This window comes from Perognathus longimembris, chromosome 8, assembly GCF_023159225.1.
Source record: "Perognathus longimembris pacificus isolate PPM17 chromosome 8, ASM2315922v1, whole genome shotgun sequence".
Taxonomy (NCBI): domain Eukaryota; kingdom Metazoa; phylum Chordata; class Mammalia; order Rodentia; family Heteromyidae; genus Perognathus; species Perognathus longimembris.
In genome coordinates this window covers 12,099,322-12,126,579 of record NC_063168.1, presented here as the reverse complement: position 1 = coordinate 12,126,579, position 27,258 = coordinate 12,099,322, and the positions used below count along the sequence as shown (strand labels likewise).

Here is a 27,258-nt window from a genome sequence, read left to right as displayed (position 1 = left end):
TCTCATCTCCAATGAATCACTCAGAAACTGGATGTGGTACTGTGGGTCAGGTAGTAGAGTAGTAGCTTTGAGCAGAAAGAGGCATAGTGACAGTGCTCAGGCCCTGAGTTCAAGCCTTGCAATTGATAAAATAACAGCTTGCAGCGGTGTTTATAGCCAGGCTGCATCTGAGAAGCACTGTAGCAAGTTTAGGGACCAGGAGGAGCAGCTGGGGCAGCCCAGCCTCTCTCTTCTGCTGCCCTGGGAAGTTTCTGTCATGACTTGTATCACTGTGGGAGGATCACTCCAATGTTGTTGACAGTAATAAGTGGCAACAACTTCAGGCTGCAGGCTGCTGATGGTGAGTGAACTCTGTCCCGCATCCACTGCCACTGAACCTTGATGGCACCCCTGACTCTAAATTGGACGCAAGGTAGATCAGGAGCTTGGGAGCTTTCCCTGGTTTCTGCTGATACCAGGCTAAAAATTTGTTAATGCCCTGACTGGCCTGGCAAGTGATGGAGACTGTGTCTCCTGGAGATGCAGACAGGGAGGATGGAGACTGGGTCATCTGGTTATCACATCTGGCTCCTGACAAGGAAGAAGAATGAAATTACCACATCATTATGCATGCATCGTGAGATTCTCCCAGAGTCAGACAGAATTGACCACATGGAGCTGATGAAATTTCCATTGCTGTCTCCTTACCTGGGAGTCAGAGCAGCAGGAGTCCAAGTCCCAGGATGTGATTAGAGCCCCTCATGTCCATGCTGGGTGCGAACTGGGACTGACTGCTGCACGGGGTGTGAGCAGCCCATGAAGAAATACTCAGGGAGTGTGCTGTGCTCTGGGCCTATGCAAATGCAGGGCAGGGCAGGACTGGGCAGAGCTGCAGGGCGGGCTCACTTCAGCAATTCAGCCCTGGCCAGGTGTTCATGTGTGCAGTAGGAGGCACCAGTGTTATTCTCTCAGAGGCCATGTCAGTGCAGCAGATGTTTAGAAGAGCATAATTGTAGTGCATAACACATTGGCATTAGATGGAGCAGCTCATCTAATAGTGTCATGTAAAGCATGAGGATGTCATTGAACTATTAGATGTTAACTCACACTCAGTAATTCCTTTTTTATATTGATATTTTGTGCTTATAATGTGTCTTGATGTTTAGGGTCTGAGCACAGCCTCTCAGCTTCTTGCTCAACGCTGGCTCTTTGCAAGTGAGCTGTACCTCCATGTCCTCAAATAACGGGCAATGTATGGGCATTGACTCTACCAGTCACCTTTGCCATCTAAAGCAGTCACAATGCAGGGGGGAAGTTTGCAGATCATGCCGGGGACTATGTTTCTTAGGATGGTACTGTGGGAATGATTATGGCACAGCCAACTTACATTCCTCCACAGATGACCTCACACCCTACTCAATTAAGACATAGACACCCAAAGTGCTCTCTACTTGGCTTATGTTCTTGCAAAAGGGTTATGGCTTTAAAATAGTCCTCTGTTGGCTGGGGATATGGCCTAGTGGCAAGAGAGCTTGCCTCGTATACATGAGGCCCTGGGTTCGATTCCCCAGCACCACATATACAGAAAATGGCCAGAAGTGGTGCTGTGGCTCAAGTGGCAGAGTGCTAGCCTTGAGCAAAAGGAAGCCAGTGACAGTGCTCAGGCCCTGAGTCCAAGGCCCAGGACTGGCCAAAAAAAAAAAAATAGTCCTCTGTTGCTTGATGAAAAATAACAACAACAACAAAGAAAGCTTATCACAGTTGCCTGGATCTTCTTATTAAGTGTCAACATCTGGTAAAGTTCAAAAAGTCTTAACAATTCTGTATGTGTTTCCTTTTCCATTGAGTTCCTTTTGACTATTGTGTGTGAATGTCCGTGCCCTGTCCACAACATGATATTCTGCAGCATTGTGGGGCTCTGTGGTCATGCCAGGGAGGGTGGAGGGGGTTCTCTTTGTACTTTAACCCACAGAAATGTCATATGTAGAGCACAAAATAGTTCCCCTACTCATCTATAACATTTAGAAGTAAATTTAAGGCCAGATAGTCTCATGAGCTAACATTTACTATGTCTTAGTTTCAGACAAAGATGTACTATAGAACCAAAAGAAACTATATCCATATCTATTTCATATCATCCACATCTATATCAAGTTTTTTAACTGTTTCAAAATGTATTTTTTAAAAAATAAAGTGTTCTTTTTGTGTAATGAAGCAGCTGCCTTGGGAGAAACTCCAGTGTTTCTTCAAAAGCTGACCGAATTTCCATGTGACCCAGCCCTTCTACAGCATGCTGTACACATAAAGGAATAAAACACTTGTCCAGCACTGGTGGCTCCTACATGTAATCCTAGCTACTCAGGAGACTGACTTCTGAGGATTGAAGTTTGAAGCCAGCCTGGATAGAAAAGCCCATGAAACTCTTATCTCCAAGTAACCATCCCCAAAGTGGAAGTGGGGTTGTGGTTCAAAGTAGTAGAGCACTAGCTTTGAGCACAGAAGATCAGGGACAGCACCCAAGCCTTGAGTTCAAGCTCCATGACTGCCAAAGAACAAAGCAAAAAAAACACCACTCCATGTATCCAAATATCTTTATGCAAATGTTCAGAGATCCTGTTCACAGGGAAAAAAACAATAGAATCAATGCTAATGTCTATCTGTAGATGAATGGGAAAACATACACACACACACGCACGCACGCACGCACGCACAGAGAGGAATGTAACAGATAGCTGCTCTGTGAAAGATGGCAGACACAATAGATGATTATATGATTTTTACTTCGATGACTTGCCAGGAAGTAAATCTATAGAAATGCCGGGGATTGCTATTTGTATAATCTGAGGTAAAGGGGATTAGTTCCTGACTAATTGGTACAGAGTTTGATTATGAGGTAATAACAATATTTTGTAACTACACAGAAATGATGATGACACAACTTTGTGAATGTGTTCTATATAATGTATATGTAAAAGATGCCACTTGTTTTTGTATTAAAATGGTTCATGAATCCAGCCTGGGTAAGAAAGCCTGAGAAGCCTTTCTCTTATCTCGAATCAACCATAAAAAAGCTGAAAGTAGAGCACTAGCCTTGAGCACAAAAGCTCATCTGAGTACCGAGGCACTCAGTTCAAGCCAGAGGGGACTGGCACACACACACACACACACACACACACACACACACACACACACACACACCACACACACAGAGGTTTATATTGTTTATGTGAATTTCACCTCAGTAGAAGAAAGTTATATCTCAGGTGTGAATTTAAAAAGTGGAAACCTTAAAGCAAAGGCAAAACAAACATATCCCAGGAAGTTGATATTTTATCCTCACATGTGATTTTTAAAATTGGTTTTAAACTTTAAAATTCTGCAACATGAGATAAAGAATTTCTGATAAGACCTGGCATAGGCTTAGGTGGTTTCAACTTTGTATGTATTTCAGGAGGAAACAGCAAAGCCTAGCTTCTATTTTTAATTAATACCGCAGAGCAACCTTTTTCCTATAGCAAGAGGTTTTTGCCAAGATGAAATAGTTGACTGAAAAAGAACTATCGTTACACTCTACTGTGGGAAAATCTGTTCTGGTATCATATTCTACATTAAATTTTACTGACTTTGTTGGAAATTCAAAACAAATAGGATAGCATTTCAAAACAGTTGGATAATGAGTAAGACAATTGTAGTCAATAAAGCATACACATATAAAAACATTACCTTGATTAATTAATTAATTTCCACATATGGTGTAATAAGAAGGTAACATGGTCTAAGAAAATCCAGGGAAAAGGGAATATAAGTTATGTCTAAATTATATACTTTCTAAAAATGAATACTTAAAGTGTCAGTTAACTGATAAATGAAATTAAAATTAATTCAACATGGACCCTTTCATTAACCCTAAGGATTACCTACATTATCCACACATGAGCACTAGATCAGGTGAGTAGTCTTAACGAGTAGGTAACGTTGGTTTTACAAAATGGATCTTTCTCTTTTTCTTTCAAATATTTATTTATTAGTATTACTTATTATTTATTTATTAGTAGCTGCAGCAATGAGTTTCAATTCCAGAAGTGGGGTTTTGAGTTCAATGCATCTTGATCAATTGCATCCCTTCTGTTGTTCTTCCCCATCTTTCTCTCTCCTATACCTACACTTGAGCTTGATTTTTACATAATGTATGTTGAATATAATGTACATATTTACTGATCCTTCCTCCCTTCATTTGTGTACACTCATCTTGGTGCCCTTTCCACCCAAACATGCTTTACCTTGTGGTATTCATTTTTTGAAATGGTTCATTAGTTGTTGAAAGGAGTTATGCTCTTGGCCCGATCCCCGAAGTATACTGGCCTTTAGTCAATTCATTTGTTTGTTTATGCCTATAACCCTGTATATGTGATCATGTAGGTTTGTATTTTAGGTCTCACTTCCACATAGTAAAGAATGGATTTGCCTTTTCTCTCTCTAAGCCTGGCTTACTTAATGTTTTTTTCTGTTTTGTGAGATCTACACAATGGATCTTAAAATAAAGTATGTGGATCTAAAATGGTACATTGGTTTTACTTATGATATCAGAATGTAAAGTGGAAGTGTTTTCGTGGTGGGAAATATATGCTAGCGATTTACTGGATAGACCCTCAGAATGTCTATTTTTCCTAGAAGCTCTTGTGTTCTTTAAACCTTCCCAAGAGTTCTTATCAGGTCTTAGAAGAATTATGTAGCACTTGGGGGCAAAGATGCAGCCTAGGAGCCCTGCACTGGAGGCCAAGATGGAGAAGACCTCCACAGCCACCATGACCTTGCCCTTGGTGCTGTGGTAGACAGGCAGGAAGGTGAGCCACACACTGCAGAACACTACCATGCTAAACGTCAAGAACTTGGCCTCATTGAATGTGTCAGGCAGCTTTCTGGCTAGGAAAGCCACGGTGAAGCTTCCCAGGGCCAAACAACCCAGGTATCCGAGGACAGAGTAGAAGGCAGTGACAGAGCCTGTGTTGCAGGTGAGGACGATGTGGCCGAGTTCTGCATGGGCGTCCATGTCCATAAAGGGAGGAAAGGTTCCCAGCCAAATTCCACAGAGAGTAAGCTGGATGAAGGAGCAAATGGGAATGATGGAGTTAGAGGCTCCCGAGATTAGAAACCACCTCATTGTTCTTCCTGGTTTCATGGCTTTGAAGGCAAGTATGACAGTAATGGTTTTGGCCAAAATGGTGGAAACTGCCACAGTGAATACAAGTGCAAATATGGTTTGCTGGAGGGTACAGGTGGTCGTGTTAGGATGGCCAATGAAGAGCAAGGAGCAGAGGAAGCACAGGAGGAGGGAGATGAGCAGGACATAGCTGAGAGTCCGGTTATTGGCTTTGACTATGGGAGTGTCACGGTGCTTCACGAAGACTCCCAAAACCGCAGCTGTGATGAGCGAGAAGCCCAGGGCTGAGCAGGCTAGAGCCATCCCCATAGAATCCTCAAATGCCAGAAAGGTTATGACCTTGGGGAAGCAGCGATTTTTCTCGTTGTTGGGGTACTCAAGTGTGGGGCACTCGATGCATTGCACTGTACCTGGAGAGGAGAAAGTAAATCAGCATTTCGATTTCCTAAGTTAATGCTTGTTGCCCTTTTGAAGAAAATGGGCATCTCTGTAGTGTCATGCAAGCAGAGAATGCTTGTGATGTTTTTGAGCCACATTAGAGGGAGCTTCTATGTTCTTCAGCCACAGATAAAACCAGACTCGTCTGAGGGGAATCTTCAGCATCTGAGTGTTCTCCATTTGCTTCACCTATGTCTCCATGATGTTACCCTTCCCAGTCCTTATTCTCCCACTTTGTTTCTTATTATGACCTTTCCAATTAGCCAAATAAGTCAGATTCAAGGCTGTCTGTACCCATACCCAGAGAAAAACTCCCTAAACCTTTGGGATCTCTGAACTTTGTCGTGGTTTCTATTTCTGATATAACCAGATATGGAGTAGAGTATGTCCTTCAATATTCTATATCTTTTTGTGACTGTTCTTCCCACGGTTTCCATATAAATACAGAAATTAGTCTGATTGAAATAAAAAATATTTCCATTTTGAAAGTGCTTGAAATGATGATACTAAACTTTCTTTGATACCACTGGGATTTGAACACAAGATGTTGAGCTTTCTGGAAAGATGCTCTGCTACGTGTGTCTTGTCCTGTTTTTCCCATGCCTGCGTGGTTAGTAGTCCTTCTATTTGCCAGTCATGTGTAGCTGGTACAACAATCATTCACTCCCATAACCAAGATCTTATTGACTGAGATGGGCTCTCAGGAGTTTTTTTTTTTTTTTTTCCAGATTGTTCTTGAACTGCCATCCTTCTGATCTCAGCCTCTTTACTCGCTAGGAGTACAGGCATGAGTCATGGTGACTGGAGACATAATTAACTTTTTGTGTTGTAGATGCATTAATTGAAAAAATGAAGAATTGATTGTATTTTCCAATTTTCTATTCTTGTACAACCCAAATCCTAGGTTGTTATCCGTTTATAAAGTGTAATGCTATAAGCTTTTTTCTCAAGGCTACCAATTGAGGAACGACTTCTTGCTTTTTGGAGCTTACTTGGAGGTAAGAGTCTCACAGACTTTTCTTTCCAGGCTGCATTCAACCTAATAGCTTCACATCTCGTTTTTCTGTGTAGCTAGGATTATAGGCATGGGATACTGGCGCCCAAGCATTTTTCTTTCTCTTAGTTGTTCCACACACTGTTAGGTGTTTCAATTCTTTCATGAACAAGATGGTTATTATTTTGTTCATTTACTGTGGAACTCAGTCACAAGTGCAACACCCCTTTCTAAAGGAAGTGCTAACTGCCATTTTAGCTTCTGTACCCAGCTTGCTTGCTTTAGTTTATTATATAATGGACTAATGAAAAAGAATAAATAGGACATCAGAATGTGGACCGAATATTAAAGGCAAAATTTCCCATCTTTGCTAAAAGCAAAGCAGCATCCCTCCCTCCATCCCTCGATTCACTGAGTTGACAGCTTCCCAGAGGGTCACTAATAACCTTGAAGTTTATCACCCGCTGTCCCGAGCTGCTGTATTGGACAAAAAGCTCTGCTAACAAAGTTGTTATGTTTTCAAGAAAAAGCTAATGAGGGTCATCTCTAAGAAAAGACTGCCCCTATTCAAAGCTATATTTTGCATTTAGGCTATGTTTTGGTTTTTATAAAGTGAGTCATGGTTATGCTGACTGGGCCTGTGTTTTGTGTCTGTAACTCAAGGCTAAGTTCTGCTTCTGTAAATCTGCTTGCTTGCCCCAACAAGTACCAGTGATGTCATTGCCCACAGGAAAGGAATATTCGCGGTATGGTGCCACTATGGGCCGCCTACTGTGAGCCACAACGCCTGATGTTTATGTGAAAGAACAAATGGTCTCAAATGTCACCAATGAAATTGGAATACATCTATCTTGCATGGCCTGCCTATGTACTCCCCACTCAAGAAAACCTACCCTACCCTATGCAAGGGGCCGCTTTTCACTATCTGGATAGTAAGAGGCAAACCGGCCTAGTTCCTATTAGCTGAGGGTCTTGGAGTCTTGTTGAATTTGGGATATAATATATACCTGAAGATGATACCATTTTCACCAAAAGATTACTACTGCTAAGATGATAGAAATTATATAGTATTCATTCAGGAATTCCAATCACTATTCTTTTTTTTTTTTTTTGGCCAGTCCTGGGCCTTGGACTCAGGGCCTGAGCACTGTCCCTGGCTTCTTCCCGCTCAAGGCTAGCACTCTGCCACTTGAGCCACAGCGCCGCTTCTGGCCGTTTTCTGTATATGTGGTGCTGGGGAATCGAACCTAGGGCCTCGTGTATCCGAGGCAGGAACTCTTGCCACTAGGCCATATCCCCAGCCCCAAACTATTCTTTATATTTTGAAAAACGGAGTGAGTTCGAATAGGTTACCAGTACTTTGTATTTGTCAATAACATTTTATTTTGATGTGCAATTTCTTACGTTTTTATCTGGGGCAAAGACTACTTTTAGGGACACTAATAGCACCTTTTATTAAAATATTGTATCATCATGCATTTATGCCTTATCTTAATGTGTCATAATATTTAAAAGATCTTACATTAAATATTAATAATTAATTAGTTGGACTTGAGACTGCTCTGCATCGCATTTAGGGCATGGCTCAAAATATAATATTTCGATGGCAATTGAGGATACCTGCTCTGTACTTACTATTGACTACCCACAGGTAGCCATGAGACTTATATGTGCCTCACCTTTGATGAGTAGATAGTGAACTACCACACGGAGACTCACTCAGCTATGCGAGCAATAGAACCAGTGTTACAGTTGAACTTAATATGATGAGTAGTCCCCAATAAGACATTACACATAACAGAGTCATAATGGTAATTAGAAATGGATGTATTAGCTGGGTTCTGGTGGTGCATGTGTATAATCCTATGTACTTGGGACCGAAGTCTGAGGATCATGGTTTGAAGTCAGCCCAGCAAGAAAGTCTGTGAAACTCTTATTTTCAATAAACTACTCAGAAAAGGCCAGAAGTGGAGTTATGGCTCAAATTGTACAGTGCTAGCCTTGAGCCCAAGAAGCTTAGGGATAGCACATAGGCCCTGATTTCGAGCCCCAGGACTGAAAAATGAAGAAATAACATGGATATATTAAGAGGATGGGTGGATTATGAATGGAGAATGATTGTACTCCAGTTACCAATATCTGTGGTTTCTTGTTACTGGGAAACAGAGGGTAGAGTTACCTTAGGGTGGTTTTATGCTTTTTACCTGTTAGATTGGAAATATATTCTTCTGGACAAAAATCACAAATGAAGCAGCATGGAGGTCTTCCTTCCTGTAGAATTTTCCTGAATCCTGGACCACAGCTCTGACTACACACAGATTGAGGAGTCTGAGGGACAGAAGAGAAATATTGGCCATGGTTTTGCATATTGTTCGAAACTTTAACAGGATGTTATTATCTCTTTCCACATGTGGGAACTTTGATTTCAGTAGGTCACATAGTGGCTCCATTGAAATACCACCATGGCATTTGCTACTACCACTTAAACATTTAATTCTGTGTGCATTTTCACATTTTTGAAATGATTACTAAACATTACCACAGTACAAAATCACTTTTACTTTATTTATCTATTTGCCAGTCTTGGGGCTTGAACTCAGGGCCTGAGCACTGTCCACCGCTGCTTTTTGTTCAAGGCTAACACTCTACCATTTGGGCCACAGCGCCATGTCCGGCTTTTTCTATATAGGTTGTGCTGAGGAGTCAAACCCAAGGCTTCATGTATGCAGGGCAAGCACGTTACCACAAGGCCATATTCCCATCCCTTCACTTTTACTTTATACAACATTAGCATGCAACATTTCTGTACTTTTCTTTCTTCATATTTTCCCTTCCTTCCAAAGTCTTTCCAATGTAGGTTTCTATGTGGTTCTGTGAATGTATATGTATTATAATATTTTTATTGTCTCCTCACATTCCATTAGTTTGAGTATAAGCAATATCCCTAAATATTAAGAAAATGTTGAGTCCTTATGTAAAGGATCTTATTTCCAGGCCTCACTCCTAAAGCATTCTTGAGAGGTGTTTTTGAGGCATTATTAGAGGGTACATTTAGTGGGAAGTTTTTTAGGTCATCGGAGTTGTCTCTGTGAAGGGGATTGCTGGAGTCATCTATGTTCCTTACCTTTATCTCTCTATCTTCATTGGTTTCAGTTGTGACTATTTTGTTCTGACTTTTTGTCCCTCCATGGTGGGTGTGTTACACTCACCAGTGGTGAAAAGATTTGGGAAATTCAATTTTGTATGGAAAACTTCAAAACTGGTAGTAGTATAAGCCTTTGATATTTATAGACTTAATTTTATTTTCAGATACTTGTTTGTAATGATGCAAAGCTAACTAAAAGAGTTGGGAATAGGCTTTAATCTGCTCAAAAAGTAACCTCATAATTGACAGGGACATAACTGATACTAACTGCTAACACTAAGAATGTGTTTTAAATCACATATAGTGATTAATTCAGTTGTGAGTTTCTGAGACCATGTGGGTCATTTCTTTCAGAAAATGGAACATGCTATGGGTATAGGGCATAATTGGGATTGGAATCATCTAGAACATCTCCTGAGATATGTAACCATGGTCAGTACAATACAAATGGATAAATGTAAAATGTAAAAAATGCCTTAGAAAAATGGGAATCATATATTGTATTTATATAGTATATGCTTATAATGCATCAGAATATAAAAGTGATATTGAACATATATGATTAAAGGTTCTAGGATATATAAAAGGACATATTTATGTACGTGTATTCTCATCTGTATCTTTATTTGTTGACTTTGTTACATTTTATCAACTGTTGCATAAATATATAATCTCAAAATTATCAAGATGACTCTTATAGACTTAACATTTTTGTAGGTGTTAGCCAAGATTATGAAAAATCAAGATCACACATTACAAAGTCAAGATGGAGCGATGAATTCAGTGCAAAGTTAAAGAGATCTTACTTCTTCTCATCTCAGGAGTCCATACAGCACTCTCTCCATAGTTACCCAATAACATACAGTACTGAGGTGAAATCATACCTGTATGAATCCAACAGGCCATTCTATCATCTCTTCTTTGAGGACCAAATCTTGATCAAGTGGACTCCTATAGACAAACTCTCCAACTTGAATCATCAACCCAAGACCAGCAGGAAAATTCACAACGTTTTGTACATCATACTGTGCAACAGAGCTTGTCTTTGCATCTAAAGTGATGTCGTCCCCAGCACTGTTGGTAAACTGAATACTCCTCAGAAATGGATGAAGCTGGAGGAGGGACAAAATTTACAAATGAGGAGTACATGTCAAGATAAGGATTTAAACTTGCTGTGTCAAAGGAGAAAGGGCTCTTCTCTTCTCTCCCAGGAAAACAAAAGAGGGAACTAAGTGAATCCAGATAGAAACAATTTTAGAATTTTGCCATCTGAGGGGCATTGGCATGGGCTTTGGTGGAAAACTGTTTGGAACTTCTTACAAGCTGTTCTTTGCTTTAAGATTTGTAGTATCTTACTGTGGTAATTGTGGAAACTCAACATCCATATGGCATATGATATATTCATCACAATGTATAGATTAAATACATTTGTTTTATATGTCAACTATAATTAAATAAAACTTTTTTTTTTTTTTTTTTTTGGGCCAGTCCTGGGCCTTGGACTCAGGGCCTGAGCACGTTCCCTGGCTTCTTCCCGCTCAAGGCTAGCACTCTGCCACTTGAGCCACAGCGCCACTTCTGGCCATTTTCTGTATATGTGGTGCTGAGGAATTGAACCCAGGGCCTCATGTATACGAGGCAAGCACTCTTGCCACTAGTCCATATTCTCAGCCCTAAATAAAACTTTTAAAAAGGCATAATATTTTTTGTCTGCCTCTGTTGTCTGCAGGGAGATATTTACGACCAATAAAAAAATTATGGCTCCAATGAAGTTTCTAACAAAGCATATTGAACTTTTCAATTTTTTGGTCTCATGACGCAGTGTGGGAAATAATTGACCTTAAATTATATAGGCCATGTTTGTTTAATTATTCAATTACTTGAAGGTGAAGAATTCTAAATCACTTATAATCTTATCAAACCCGTTGGGCTATCATAAGCTTCTATATATCATTAGTGATCTCAGATGGAAAAATGAGAGCACAGGGAATGCTTCCATGATTATTGCAGTGTTGGAGAGAATTGGGTTATCTAAGCTATTCATCTCCCAGAGTTACTTTAGGATATTTCAGGGAATTTACTGCTACTTTTAATAAAGTAGGCCATGTAGTGAATGGGCCACAATATGTATAGTTTTGTGTATAAATATCTAGAATTAAATATATATCTATATGGTTATTTGTATCTATATTTTCTGGAATGGATACACTCTGAAGCAAAATATAAACCTGATTATGTTTTGATTTTTCTATGCTTTACTGATTTGTACTTGAACATTTTACAGCATTTTACCTTAAATTTTACTTTTATGATTTAATTTTTAATTTAGTAGTTAGAAATGGGAAACCTTAGGAGCAGAATTCTCCCAATACAGAGAGAAATTGCACATGTTCCTCTAATCAGTGAAAAGTAAACACTTTGCATTTTTTTCAGATTTTGTCTGTCTAAAATAAAAATGTAGTCACAGTGTTGTACCTCAGTGAAATAGCTGTAGATGTCTTTGGATGCTCACTGTCTGTCTTGATGCAGAAGATTTACCTGCCAGGGAAGAATCTTAGGCTGGTCAAAAGCTCCTGGAAATCCCATTTCTATTTTCTTTAAAAGCATTTTATGAAGGACATGGGCCACTGTGTAGACAGCATTATAGATGCGATGGCTGGAGTCTGATATTGTCATGATGTCAATATTTCCTGGCATGAACTCTAAGGAAACATTTGGTGGGCAAACTCTAGATTTGCCAAAAAGTGACCCAGCAGGAAGACAATCCAACTTAAAAAACCACAAAGTACTAAAGTAAAAATCCTCTGGGTATTGGGAGGGTTTAACTGTCTTGAGAAAATGTTTGAAGCCGGGAATTTCTTTCTTATGAGGTGACAGTGAGAAACTTCCATGGAAAGAGTGCAGCATGTGGTCCATCTCATACACAACGATATCCCACTTTGATGTCATTATCCACACTTTTCCCATGACTAAGAAGTACTTGGCTGAAATGTCCACGATTATGAGGCTTCCCACTTCACCATACAGTATGTGCACATTTGCAGATGAAATTGGAATCGTGGGAGTGATTTCCTTCTGTTTATGTATTGCCTGAGCGGTAGGCAACTTTTCTGTTAGAGCCACGCAAATACCTTTCTTTACCATCTCTGCTTTAAGAATCTGAAGGAACTGCTCCCCTTTCATGTCATCAGAAATGAAGAGCGATACCCACGTCCAACCAAAATGAAGCAGTAAGGAGATCATTGCATGAACAAGAAAGTTGTCTTTGGCAGCCATCTGGTAAAGTGATGAAAACTGGTCTTTGTCATTTAGCATGGGATCATAAGGTCCATAGGTGATCTGAATAAACAAGGACAAAATATGATTCTGAGATTAGAGGATTAGGGGTTTTCCTCCTGGAGGAGATAAGTGTGGGGATTGTGGAATATATACTTTTCAGTAGAGGAAAGGACTGCCACAAGAATTAATAACTTCTCTCATTCTGGGAAAAACATAAAACCATGATTCACAGTGCCATTGGTTTTTGAAAAACATTACTGGTTTCCTCAGTAAAGCATGGAAGAAAATCTGTGAAATCGCAGTGCTTCCTTATCACTTGAAGTGGGAATACAGGTAGGCATGAAATGTGAATGGAGTATCACCAAGATAGTGGTATTTGCCTCATCCTTGTCCCCGTGGCTTGATGTATAGGGACATAATCTCTACAGTTAATGTTGCCTAACAATATTATTAACAACAAATACCAACAAATTTGATTCTATTAGTCTTTTGGTAGTTTTATTTTAATTTATTTTCACAACTACCTGCTTTGTCTTGGATGGTGCTTTTGATTACCCTGTGTTAATTTTGAAATATTAGTGTTTTTTCTAGAAAAGAACTCTCTTAAGAGACTGGTACCATTACCATCTCTATTCCTCTTGGCATGGCCTCAGTCCTCTGGGAGAAACCTGTGATGTGGAGAGTTGTGGGGGGAAAGCTCAGTGGGAATGATCCCCAGAGCTGTTTGGGTAGACACCAGCAAGGCAGGTTTGGGCAGGAGGAGAGGGTGAAACACAAATCAAGTACAACTGAGCGTTCCTTTCATCATATGCATGGAAATAGTATTGGTGGAGAGCTTAACAATTCTGCCCACAATTCACAATCCACTTACCTGTGGGGTTTTGTAGAGCTCTAAAAGTGGTCCAATCTCAGCTGAAAATGTGGCTGCAGTTCCTGCAATGATGGCAACTGACTTGTCGTGCATACTGCATTTATAGTTAGGGAGAATCTCATCACCCCCAGACAGCCACAGCAGAGCATTCTCGAAGCTTCTTTGGTCACTGTGATGGGCATTGTAGATATGGTAGCCCAAGGATAGATTGGGGAGGAGATGAGAGTCCTTATTGATCTCCTCAATGGCAAAGTGAAAGGCCAGAGCATACTGGTAGTTCTTCCAAAGCCATCTAAACACAGAGAGAGAGAGAGCTGTATTAATGAGACTAATCAAAACATGCAGTGAAATGCAATGGCAACTCCTTAACCAAGGCAGAATGTCATTCTGAGGCTTTCATTCAGAAATTCTCCTCCTTTGGCCTAAGCTTCTGATGAAAAAGGGAATTTTGCACAGCCATAATATTTTGTCAATTTCAGGTAAAAGGATGGACCTAGGACAAATCATGATAACTGAGGTAAGCCAAGTGCAGAATAACAAACAGCACCTGCTTTGTCTCACATGCAAAAGTTAGATGTAATGTACACTGAAGCATGTTAAATTATACAGGACTAGGCATTTACACACAGTGAGAGCAAAGGACGATATTCTTAGGAGAGGAATACAAAGTGAAATTGTTATGTACCCCTGGTTTTATAAAATAAAATTTATCACATTGAACTCCAGGAAATGGAAGAGGTTATTTTCTTTGTTGATGTTTTTGTTTTCTTTTCCCTTTGTAGTGTTTGTTCATTTATTTGTCTTTGCGAGAGGAAAAGGCTCACAGGAATGGAGGGACAAAGTGTGATCAAATGCAGCTGTGGTACTCACTAGACACTGTGCTAAAACTGAACTGTACAACTTGTGAGTGAGTTTGGGAGGGAGAATCTGGGAGAGAATGAGGGAAGTGCTAACATTGTCCAAACAGAAATGTACTTTTGACATGACTTATCTAACTGAAACACATTTGTGTATCACCTCTATAAAAACAATGAACAGATTTAAAAAAGAAGTCAAAGAAACTTAAATGGCTTAAAAAAATAGCTGGCAGGTGGGTTGTGGCCCAACTGGAAGAGTGCTAGCCTTGAGTAAAAATGTTCGGGTATAGTGCTCAGGCCCTGAGCTAAAGCCCCAGGACTGGCACAAAAAAGACAAAAATTTATGACAAGGAAGGATTTATTTGAGAATATTATAAGCCTTAAAAATCCATGACTTTGAAAAAAGAAATGTACTCATTACCTTACTTATGTAACTGTAAGTGCTCTGTATATCATCTTTACAATATCATTTTTTAAAAGAAAAAACTCAAAAAATCTATGACTGTTTTATTAGGAAAATTTTGGCCAACCCTTAAGTTAGCAATAACACAATAATAACAATAATAAATTGGGTCTAAATGAAATAGAATATTTGGCATCTGGTTCTGTACAAATGGGACTAGCTTGTTGCCTCTAAGAGCCTGATGTTAAAATATTACAAGAAAAGCATATGACAGATTGATATATGTTACACCCATAAATTCAACTGAAAAACATAGTACAATATAAAATTAGCCACACAAAAATGATCATAAATGATATAGGTTCTTAAATAGAAAATATTCAGATTAGCAAACCCAGGCAGACACAAATCAGATTACTGCTTGCTGGAGCTGGGGGAGGCAGACAGGAGTCGGGGAAAATACAACCAGATATAAGGGGAATGGGCGCATGGAAACACAGTCTTCCCAGTATACATTTGGCACCAACTCCCAAGAGCTTCTGAAAGATCATATCTTTTGATCTGGTATTAATTTTCTCCCCCTTATTTTGATCAGTGTAATATAAACATTTCATTTTCAGAGACTGATCGTCATGGTGTAACACAGCCACACAACCCGAGTCACATCTCAGATGTGCAACAGTAGGTACGCATGTGTAGTGCACGCATGTCAGATGACACTTGGTAGGCAGGAGAATAATACATTTTTATAGGAAGACAGGTTCATGCTAAATTGCTAGGTATGAGAAGCCTGTTTGCAGGATGAAACTGGAAAACTGCATGACACATGACCCTCTTCTGCCCAAAATAGAGGTGGCCTGAAACATCTCCAGCAGAACCAGAGAAGGCAGACTGTAGTCTGACCTCTAGGTTTGTGAAGTTGGTTGAAGTCTCTCATCCATCTCCCCAAACTTGTTTCATGAATAAAGCAGGTTCTTATATTATAGCTGAGACCAGAGAGTCCTTCATCCTCTGATGATCTCTCCTTTTGTTTTTATTTGTGTAGAGTATATACAATCAGTAGCTGATTTCTAACCCTTGATTCATATGTATGAAGTCATTGTCACAAAATATTTCATTTCATAATTTGGTGAGTGGTAAAGACACAGAGAGAATCAAAGTCATAACAGATAGGAGGGGAAGGGATGGAGGATGCATACAGCCTCATACCACTGAAAGGTAAGGCTGAAAATCAATCTTGAAGATCATTAGCCTATCAGCCCTTGCTATTGCAAGACCACCTGTGAAAATATGTTAACTAATCATATTAAGTGAGGTAAGCCAGACCCAAAGAAACACAGGCTGTATGGTTTCTCTCATTTGTAATAATTACTATATGTCTATTGCATAATTACTGTACTCCTAGCAGAGGATCACAATAGCTCGATGCTATGTACATAGGACCATATAAAATGATGATAATCAAAATGCACTCCAAGAAGTGGAAAGAAGATATATTTTAGTGTACTATTTGCAATTATTTCTTTGTTTCCATTTGGTTAATCCCCTGTTATCTCTCACTCTGTTTTATTTTGGTCCCCTTTGTCTGGTATGTAAGTTAATCTGATTTGGGGGTGGGGTGGGGAAATTATAGAAATGGTGAGACAAAGGACAAAGGGGGAACCAATGCAACAGGGATACTCACAAGACACTACGTTGGGAATGATCTTTACAACTTGGGGGGGGGGGTGGTGGGCAGAGTAGGGAAACTTGGGGAGGAAGGGAAAGAGGGAGAAAATGAGGAAGGGGGTAGCAATGTTCAACAAGAACTGTACTCCTTTCCTTACTTACATAACTATAACCTGTCTACATCATCTTTACAAAAGTAACAATTAAAAGATCTGGTAAGGGTAGTGACTCATGAAAATGAATTGCATAGTGCTTTCCTGAGGCTGTTTTCTGAGGATATGGGATTACTGAGGGGAATCCCTGATGCACTGACTGTTTTAGAAGAATAATTGAATTCATAGCAATCAGTGCACTGCACAAAGCACAATCCATCCCCTGGTGAGCTGTTAGTAAGCATCAGTGTTTTAACTCACCCATCAGAGACAAATGCAACCTATTTTCCTGAAGCCAATCAATACAATTATTTATATTTTCCCAAAGAAACTACCAAGATCCAAATAAGAGGCATAAAAGATTATTCTTCTGTTGACATTTTAGCATCAAGAACTTCTTATATGGAATGATTTCATTGTTATCATTTGTAGAATGTTGTTTGTTTAAGGTTATCAAACTTAGGATACTTCTAATTTCCTTGTTCAGTGTGTTTCAAAATGCCCCTGACAGCAGTGGGCAAGATAGCATGAGCTCCTTGACTCTAACACTGACCTCAAGTCAGGGCTTGGTGGCTCAGATACCTGTACAGTCCCAGTGCATCTGTTGTAACATTGACTGGATGGGGTCCAGCAGTCACACAGATTCTAAAACACCCCTCCCCCGGTGCCTGCTTCTGAGGAACAGGATGATGATGTAAGCATAAAAACATTGATTTCTCTTTTCTATCACTGCAGGAGTTGAAAGCAAAAGGCAAAAAAAAATTAAAAGAATAGAGTTGTGAATGCATAAAGAAGAAAGAGAACATTAGAACTTGCTGGTTTTCATTTTATGCTCGTTTTTACAGTGTCAAAAGAGATGAAATGCAAATGAAAACACAGTTATTACCATAATTAACAAGTACATATAACAAGGAACTTACCTTTGAGGTACTGTTTTATAATATGACAGGTGTGTAAAAGATTCTGTGTCTATCGAGGCTTTTTGGCTCAAGAGGTAAAGGGGGAAAAACCCACTCACAACCAGGTCTCCATCTCGGAAGACACTTTGCTTCACATATGTTAAATAGCTCGGAATACCTATATGCTGAGATGTGAGTGAATATTGCAGGAATAGGAAGAAAAAGACCAGAGACAAAGACATGTCAGAATCTGCCCAACACAGAAGCCAAACCCTGCACCTAGACTAAGCTGAGGAGGGGATGAGGTTGGATGGCTCCTCCCAGCTTCCCTCCTGCAGCCTTCTGAAGAAGAGTAGAAGTTGATTCAGGGTGCTGTGAGATCCTACTATTGACATATGCCCCCAACTTGTGGAAGGAGTACATACGACAGGAGTGCTGGCTTGTTAAAAAAAGGCACAGCTAGAAGCAAAAGGGAAGCATAGGTAAGAGAAGCACAGTGCTGAGACCTCATGCTTGTTATGTGCTCAGTTCTGTCTTCTCTGTTTTGTCTTCTGAACCTCAATTCGAGTCAGGAGCTCAGGGATCCTCTGCCCGAAGGCTCTTCACCTGCCACCCTCCATCATGGTGAAAAATACTTCGGATAAACATGTTGTGGACGTTGTCCCTTGGCTTCCATGACATCATCACAGTTCACCAAGACATTGTGGCCCACTTCATCCTGAGTCGGTGCGCTCTGTCTTTCTGTGAACCCAAGAGGCTTTTGGAAGTTTTAGGAGCCTGTGCCAAGGGATTTGTGGGGACAGACACAGAGAAACAACCCTCTGAGAATTTCTTGCCATGCTTTGGAAAGAAAGCGAAATTCTGAGGTGAATCACTGATGTCTTCTCATGTCAGTCACAGAAGGCCATGCCATGTCTCATATCCCTTCCAGCTTTTCAGTACTCTCCTGTTTTAGAAGTGTCTTTCATGCGTGAAAATAGACTATGTTCAAGAAAAGATGAACAATTTCATCATCTATGATAACCATGTTTCTATCTGGCACACTAAAATGAGAAATATAAAACTGGAATTATAACTTTTCTCATACTTAGAGTTAGATTTAGAAAGTACAATTCATCAAAACTCATTACAAAGAGAGAGATTATAGTAAGTCGCAGGCTGAATAGGATAAATATGTAAATCCAAGAACATTATAGAATACAATATTAATATGCAACCATCTGTATCAATATTTTCCACCAACTCTTAAATAACATCCCTACCAGTAAATTTAACAAAAGGGGAAAAGATATTTACAATAAATGTCTGTAAACATTGGTAAAAAACTTGAAAAGGACAAATAGAAAAATTGGAAAACTCATCCTTGTCCATGGTTCAAACAAATATCAATGTCATTAACATCTCCACACTACCCCAAATTCTCTTATTGGATCAATAAAATCCTTACCAATATGCCTGAATCTCACTGGTCAAGTAGGAAGGTGACATTGGCCTGGTGTGTTTCAAGGTTAATTGAAGTTGCCTATCTTGCTGCTCTGAGCATGGATGTTGAGTAAATGCCGATTTATGCTCAGATAGTGTTTGGAGTGAACCCTGTACCGAGGTAGTTCACTTAGCTATGAGCCAAGATTGCCAGGATCCCAAGTCTGTTCTGTGGTAGATTTCCCCCACATTTTCTATTTATCTATTCAACCTATAACCCTACGTACCTCAAACCTGTGGTTTATACTGTGTTGTATACTGAACATTTTTTTTTGGGGGGGGGCGGGCAGAAGTGATAACTTTATGTAGCCAAACTGCTGGCCTGCTGCTAAATCCACGGCTCCTATTGCAAGCTCTGTATACTGAATCTTACTTCCACAGTTTTGTTTTTACTTTTGGTTTTTGTGAGTGTATATGTGATTGTGCTGGTAGTGGGGCTTGAACTCAGGGGCAGGGCACTCTTGCTTAGCTTTTTCATTCCATGCTGATGTACATCCCCCGAGCTACAGCTCCCCTTTTGGCTCTTAGCCTTTAATTTATGAGAGTCTGATATGTTTGTCTGCCAATGCTGCCTTAGAATCTTTATCTTCAGATCTCAGTCACCTGAGTAGGTAGGATTACAAGCAGAAGCCACCACAGACTGGCTTCAGAGTATTGCCTTCTGATGAGTTATGAGCCATAAGGCTATTATTCTCTATGAGAGACTGCTTTACATTTCTCAGGTCAACCTAGATTCATCTTCTGCCATTTCCTTTTAGCATTTTTCTATGTTTGTTCTTTGAATCCCAACCTTAGAATTTATGGATTATTTCTAAAATTGTTTCCAGCCATGGTAAATCTTTTAAGCCTATATAATTTCTTCTTTTTGGCATTCCTACTCTTGGTCCGTATTTCTTCTTCTATTTCCCTATTCTTACTCTTCTCCTTGCTGTACCCTGTTCTTCCCCTAAACTTTCAGTTTCTTCTTTCCAATGCAGTCTTTGATCTCCACACCTACCCCCCAAACCCCCAAATTTTGGCAATATTTCACAGCTTAGTTTCTTTATTAATCATATAGTAATCCATTTCCTTATACTGCATTGCTCAGTTTTATTAATTTCAAAATGTCTTCTGATAAATGGGGTAATTTTATTCTCTCACTATGTACCTGTATCAATATATCTATATATTTTACATGTCTATATTTGTGTCTGTATCTATTTTCATATTTACGTGAAAAAACATACACTGTATACCAATAGTATAAAGCAATATCCATATCTTTTACCCTCTGAATTAAAAACAGCAGTTTCCACAAAGATGTGAATTTGGCAGCATTCTCGTGCTCTTGCTGAGCCTCTATTTTCATGGCTTCATGTTCTGACCTCAGTTCCTTGGTGATGGGATTTGATACTACTGGCCAAAGAATATCCCGTTTGCTCCATGGAATTGGTTGGCAGCTGAAGTCTTGGAGTAGATCCTGGTTTTGAGGCTTAGGTGGTGACTGGAACTTGATGTCAGCAGTTGAAAAAGGGTTATACTGAAGAGAAATGGAAGCTGATTTTTATACGGTGCAGGCTTTGTTGCTCAAGGCCCTGGAGGAAGGCGTAGCAAGAGCAGACTGAGACATACTAGACTGGGGAGAGATGGTCAATCTCTGTAGGACTGCATCATTTGTAGTTGGCTGAGACATTTTGTTGGGACCCAACAAACATGCTGGCCATAGGCAGTTGAGCTAGGCTGACTGCTGAGCTGCATTAGAACGAAGGTGTGCGGGAGGTGGAAGGCTTCTCTGGGATTAGAAAAGGCAAAGGAACCAACTTGAAATTCCCCAGGAGAGGCACCTCATCCAAGGATGCTGATTTCAGCATGTTTTTATGACCTGAATTTTTTAGGACCTTTAACCTCCCATCGAATATCTAGGGATGCATTGATGGCTGGGAAAATCTTGGTGTCTTTGTTGCTCAAGGCCCTGGAAGAAGGCAGTCCTTTTTCTAATCATTCTTCTTTCCTAAGTGTTTGACAAACCTACACTGACTGTAACATGTCCATACCTAGGCTGGTTTAAGACAGTTTGAAGGTCCCTTGTCTGAGCACAAGTTGATCTGTCTTATACTTAATCTTCAGAGTGGTTGTCTTTGTTCCTGTTTTACAGACATTATTCCCTGGCTGCTTTTTAAATCTTCACCTTTCTTAGAGGATGATTTCTCTGATCCTTTTGGTCTTTTCTTATCCATGGCTCTTAGTTTTCCTAGTCCTGATGGATTTGGCTTTTGATGGTTTGCTGGTAGAATGCCTGGCTGTGTTCACAGGAGCCTTGTCACTGGCTGGAACAGTGCACACAATCACCTCTTTCTCTCACAGGCACTCTGAGTTCTGGCACTGGACTTTGGCCCTAGGAAAGCCATCAACAATCCAGAAGGCAGTATGCTTCTTCTTTTGGACCTGTTCAGTGTGACCAATGGTGACACTTGAGTTTTCCTGCCTGAGAGTCTCACTGAGGTTCCCTATCTTTGGCTTGGATTGTTGTGGATGTCAATTAATTTAAAATCTGTTTAAAGTGAATGTCCTTCACTAGTGTAACAATGTCTGCAATACCATTAATACACAAAATTCTCTTCTCAACTGTCTCCTGGCTTTCAAGACTCAGGTTGCTTTTGTGTAAGATGGGTGCTGTCACAAGTAGACTTCTCTCTTTGGCCAAAGGTTCAAAGTAGCCCTGAAGCTGGTAAATGTCAGGGGCTTTAAAGACAATAGTGGAGGATCCTGGCTTTCTGTAGCTATCTTCAAGGCAAGCAGAGGTTTTGGAAGCTTCATTTGGATGTCATTCTCATTATTCTGATGCTATTTGTTCCTGTTTGTCTCCTTTGAGTGGGAGTCAAGGCCAAGATATTAGGAGAGCTATGGATGAGTGTTATTATTTAAATGTTCCCAAGTTAAGGTGGCTTGCTGCTCTCGAGTATCTCAGCATTTATGCTACCGTAGGGCCTGTTTTTTTTTTTTTTCTTGAATTTCTGGAAGACAAAATGTCTGGCTTAGGGTTGCAATCTGAGGGAAATGTCCATCTCCAGGGACATCATCATCACTACAAAGAAATCAAGGAAGAAGTTGGTCACTGGTAAGTGAGATGGTCCATTCGTACATCAGCAAACAGAACAAAGATCTTTTTCAGCCCTGGGAAAGCTGTTTGTAGGAGCTGATTTTAAGGACCATGGACAGGGCCATGAGTTGAAAGATGGGCAATGACTGTTTTAATTGTAACGTAATAATTCGACATTATGTTTTTTTTAGTCTCATTTTATTTCATAGGATTATTGTAAGTGAAATAAACATGGAAGTGATTTAAAAATATAAAATGATCTGGACTTGGAGGGTGGCTTGGTGGTAGAGCACTTACTATGCTATTGGTTCTGGAGTCAAACCCCATGAACAACAAAAAATACGTTTATACAGCCTTACATTTTTTGCCAGGGGAAGTCAATTCTTACCAGTCCCTGTAAGTATAACATGTATCATGTGTGAATTTTGTGCAAGGTTCTGTGTGTGTGCGTGCACGCACATGTGTGTATGTGCACACTAGTTCTGGGGCTTGACTTCAGAGACGTTTTGCTTTGGCTTGACTTATTTTTGCTTAGGTCTGGCATACTCTCACTCTAGATAGGCCTCTAGTTTCAGTATTTGTTTGTAAACTGGAGTTAAAAGTCTCAAAAATATTTCAACTTTCCTCACACCTCAATCATCAGATCTCAGATTCCTGAGTACCTATAGCCATTCCTGGGCCTTGGACTCAGGGCCTGAGCACTGTCCCTGGCTTCTTTTTGCTCAAGGCTAACACTCTGCCATTTGAGCCACAGTGCCACCTCTGGCCATTTTCTATATATGTGGTGCTGGGGAATCAAACCCAGGGCTCCATGTATACAAGGCAAACACTCTTGCCATTAGGCCATATTCCCAGCCCCCAGAGAAGTTCTTGATCATGAGCAAGAGGGTATTTTATGCTCATGTCACAGAAAGGACATATTCTGGGCCTGCTTCCTTTTGACAAGATCTCTGAACATAGAAAAAAATGAAAACAATTTACCTGCTACTACCACAAAATATTTTTGAAGTATTTCCCAAAGCAACCAAGGAACCAGATTAAGGAATGGGGTTAATTAGAGAGGGTGGGTTTTGAGGACAGTGAGAAGCATGGTTTCATGAGTGTGTTTTTGGAAGGTGGGGAAGTCACCTGAGTGTGGCACAGGTGTCCATTACACTGCTCAATATTTCCTTAATTAACCAATTAATTAATTAAAGTATGGCAATAGTCAGGTCAGTGCTCTACTACTCGAGCCACATCCTTTCTGCCTATGTAGAGTCTGAAAATGGAGATGACCCAGAAGGGTAGTTATTGAGGCCCAGGAATTAACCTCTCCCATCTGTGTACTCACTACTCCTTCCTTATCTGCAAACATAACCATCCTTTTGGATGCTACTAATCGTATTTTTCTCTCTGTACTCATCTTGAAAGTTTGTTTCTGTGATGGGCTGAGCAGACACAGAGTAGTAGGTTCCAGAGGTGGAGTCCGGTGGTAGAAATAGATGGGCGGAACCTCTGTGAGCACCATCACTATTTCTGATGGATGACAGTAGCCATGGTGATCTGATGGCTAGAGCTGAGACTCTGGAGAACTATCTCTGTCAGGTTACAGAGCAGGACTCTCTTGCCAAGGACTCTGTGCTCGGAGCAAAGACTAGAAACCAGGAGAAACTAAACTTTTCATATAATCCCATTGATATTGTTCATTAGAAAACAGAGCTGCTCCAAAAGCAATACTTGCAAAACCATTTGGTGTAAACCAACTGAACAACTCATGGGGGGAGAAGGAGAAGGGGAGGGGAGAGGGGGAATAAGGGAGGAGGTAACAGTACAAGAAATGTACCCAAGGCCTAACATATGAAACTGTAACCTCTCTGTACATCACTTTGACAATAAGAAAAAAAAGAACAATGACTATAATATCTCAAAATACCTAGAAGAGAGTATTTTTACGTATTCTCCATAAAGCAATAATAAAAGTTTAAGGAAATGTAAAAAAGAAAAAGAAAAAGAAAAGAAAACAGAGCTGCTGGGCTGGGAATGCAGCTTGGGGTAGAGTGCTTGCCTAGTATGCATAAAGCCATGGGTTCAATTGCTTAGTACCAGATAAACAGAAAAAACTGGAAGTAGCATTGTGGCTCAAGTGGTGGAGTGCTAGCCTTGAGCAAAAAGAAGCTCAGGAACAGAGTCCAGGCCCTGAGCTCAAGCCCCAAGACAGGCAAAACAAACAAACAAACAAAAACAAAAAAACAAAACAGAAAACATACTTCTTCCATAAGATTGGTATTTAATTGAACACTAATATCTTACCTAGTATCTGAAAGCCAGAAAAATCTTTATTTAGTCTGTGGAATTCAAGGAAATCTATAGGTGCTGTAAGAAGAAAAATGAAATTCCGTGGGGTGTCTTTTGCTTGCCAGCTATCTGGTTATTGTATAAACCCAAGGACAAACCCTGGAGTTCCCACTTTCAATTCTCTTCAGACATAAGCTGTTTGTCTTGTCCTGGTCCCAGTGTCAGCAACTCTTTTATTATTTATTTTTTTCAGGATTGATGAGTGTGAATTTGATGGAGGACATAAAGACAGAAGATTGCTTTTGTGGCCACAGGCCATTTAAATCCTCATAGTGTGGGTCATAAGGAGAGGAGGAAATATGAAGTCTAGGACAAAAAGATGTCATTCTAGTCGAAGGCAACTCATATATCATAACATGAAAGTATCAAACATATTCTGGACAAGGGTCCTTTGAGAAGCTCCACATACCAGGCAATTAGTTTGCCTACTTATAGTTGCTGGCAAAGGGTGTAGGGTTACCAGCTAGCATTACCTTTGAACCAGATATTTCAAGATATATTTTTGTCTCCCTAAATCTATAGACACCCTTGTAATAAATGGCTCAGTCTCATGAGGCTTGACTTCATCAGCCTACTCCCACACACGCAGACTTTTGTGATTTTGAGTTTTCTGAGCCTGTGACGGCTTTTTTTTTTTTTTTTTTTTTGGCCAGTCCTGGGCCTTGGACTCTGGGCCTGAGCACTGTCCCTGGCTTCTTCCCGCTCAAGGCTAGCACTCTGCCACTTGAGCCACAGCACCGCTTCTGGCCGTTTTCTGTATATGTGGTGCTGGGGAATCGAACCTAGGGCCTCGTGTATCCGAGGCAGGCACTCTTGCCACTAGGCTATATCCCCAGCCCCTGTGACGGCTTTTAATATTGGATGCACAGCATACCAGGATACCATTTGTTCACAACGTAAGCAGAACCATCAGCTGCAGTAGAGGCACATACACAAAAGAGACAAATAAATTAATAACCATCTTTCTCTCATCACGTTTCCAAGGAACTAAACCAATGGCTTAGTGTTTCTTTAAAAGAGATTCAGAGTTGTACAAGGCCTTATTTTGCAAGTTCATATGTGGTATGAGATGTCATATTGAAGATAAACATGCAACATTTTGTCTTGAAGTGACAACTATTCCATGAGGGTAGGGACAGCAAAATGCTGCAGCAATGGATGAGAAAATGAATGATTACTAGGGAATTCAGGGCCAATTTGCACCATCCAACAAGACCATACTGAAGAAACCTTTCTGTGAGATACCATGACTGCCATAGCCCATCTCATGAAGCATTCCACAGATGTTGGCTAACAGGATGGGGGTGACGAATAATTTCTAAAACTAATGTTAGGGACATGTGAAAGGCATCAGGGTAACTCTGGCGCCCCAGTGTATTTTTTTTTTTTTTTTTTGCCAGTCCTGGGCCTTGGACTCAGGGCCTGAGCACTGTCCCTGGCTTCCTTTTGCTCAAGGCTAGCACTCTGCCACTTGAGCCACAGCGCCACTTCTGGCCATTTTCTGTATATGTGGTGCTGGGGAATCGAACCCAGGGCCTCATGTATACGAGGCAAGCTCTCTTGCCACTAGGCCATATCCCCAGCCCCCCAGTGTATTTTTTACTTACCCATGACAGAAGCAATGACCCAAGGACCCCAGTGCAACAGAATCAGAAGTGACCGAGTTAGAAAGGGCAGAATCTCCAAACATGGTAAGAAAGACCTGAGCCATTCTCAGAGTGACAAGCAACTTAATCGGCATAGTTCCTTCTTTTGAGTTTAGTCGTTACAGTGTATATATTGCAGCATTCTCTGTGTACCATCTGGAACATATTGAATCTGAATGTAGAGCTTGGACCTAGGTGTATTGTAGAGTAAGGACCAAGCACAAAGTAAATGCTTTTCTCTCTACAGTTGCAGCCATTTAATCTTAGACTGCAGCTCCAGCATCATCTTAACAACTAACATGAATCTCTCTGTGTGTATGTGTGTGTGTGTGTATGTGTGTGTGTGTGTGTGTGTGTGTGTGTGTGTGTGTGTGCAGGTACGGCAGTTGAACTTGGAACATTTTTATGTTTGGTCCTTTTAAATTGAGCCTCACACTTCATATCTTACATCTGCAATTTTGCCGCTTCATGGTTCTTCTAATAAGCCTACAAAATCCCTCCTTTTTGGCCTGGCTAGGCCTGTCCTATTTTCCATCTCTGTTTTTCAGTTCTTCTTTTACCCCTACCTTATTTTCACACCCAGCATTCTGGTTCTTTTTTCCAATGCAGACTTTGCTCTCCATGGCTATCAAAAACAACACAAACTCTAGCAATATTTCAATTATAAATGGCTTCTTTATCATATGCGAATCAATTCTATTATGTCTCATATTCACTTTTATTAAATTTTAATGTCTCAGAATAGAAGCCCCTCTTCTACCATAATCCAGGTCAATATCTTTATATATCTTTATATCTCTGTAATAGTGTTTATATTTAGCTTCAGATATATACGGAACGACATCCAGTACTGAAATGAATACCTATGATC

At 40.2% G+C, this 27,258-nt stretch overlaps 1 protein-coding gene across 1 annotated transcript; it reads right to left on the bottom strand.

Annotated features, from left to right (window-relative positions):
- Window positions 1-319: 319 nt before the first annotated feature.
- Window positions 320-27,010, bottom strand: LOC125355943 (vomeronasal type-2 receptor 116-like). The gene is made up of 8 exons (XM_048352198.1): window positions 26,954-27,010; window positions 20,555-20,847; window positions 13,868-14,159; window positions 12,256-13,056; window positions 10,602-10,829; window positions 8,777-8,900; window positions 4,618-5,550; window positions 320-570 (listed from the first exon to the last, which is right to left on the bottom strand). Exons 1-8 carry the CDS (start codon window positions 27,008-27,010, stop codon window positions 320-322), a joined length of 2,979 nt encoding a protein of 992 aa, XP_048208155.1.
- Window positions 27,011-27,258: the final 248 nt, after the last annotated feature.

What these genes read in the sequence shown, in the direction of transcription:
- LOC125355943 (XM_048352198.1), bottom strand. Translation starts at nt 27,010, where the DNA reads ATGGAGAGCAAAGTCTGCATTGGAAAAAAGAACCAGAATGCTGGGTGT. An exon ending in ATATATTTCCAATCTAACAG is followed by an intron (nt 5,551 to 8,776) that starts GTAAAAAGCATA and finishes TCTCCTCTCCAG; the next exon opens with GTACAGTGCAATGCATCGAG. An exon ending in ACATTCTGAGGGTCTATCCA is followed by an intron (nt 571 to 4,617) that starts GTAAATCGCTAG and finishes CTTCCTTGTCAG; the next exon opens with GAGCCAGATGTGATAACCAG.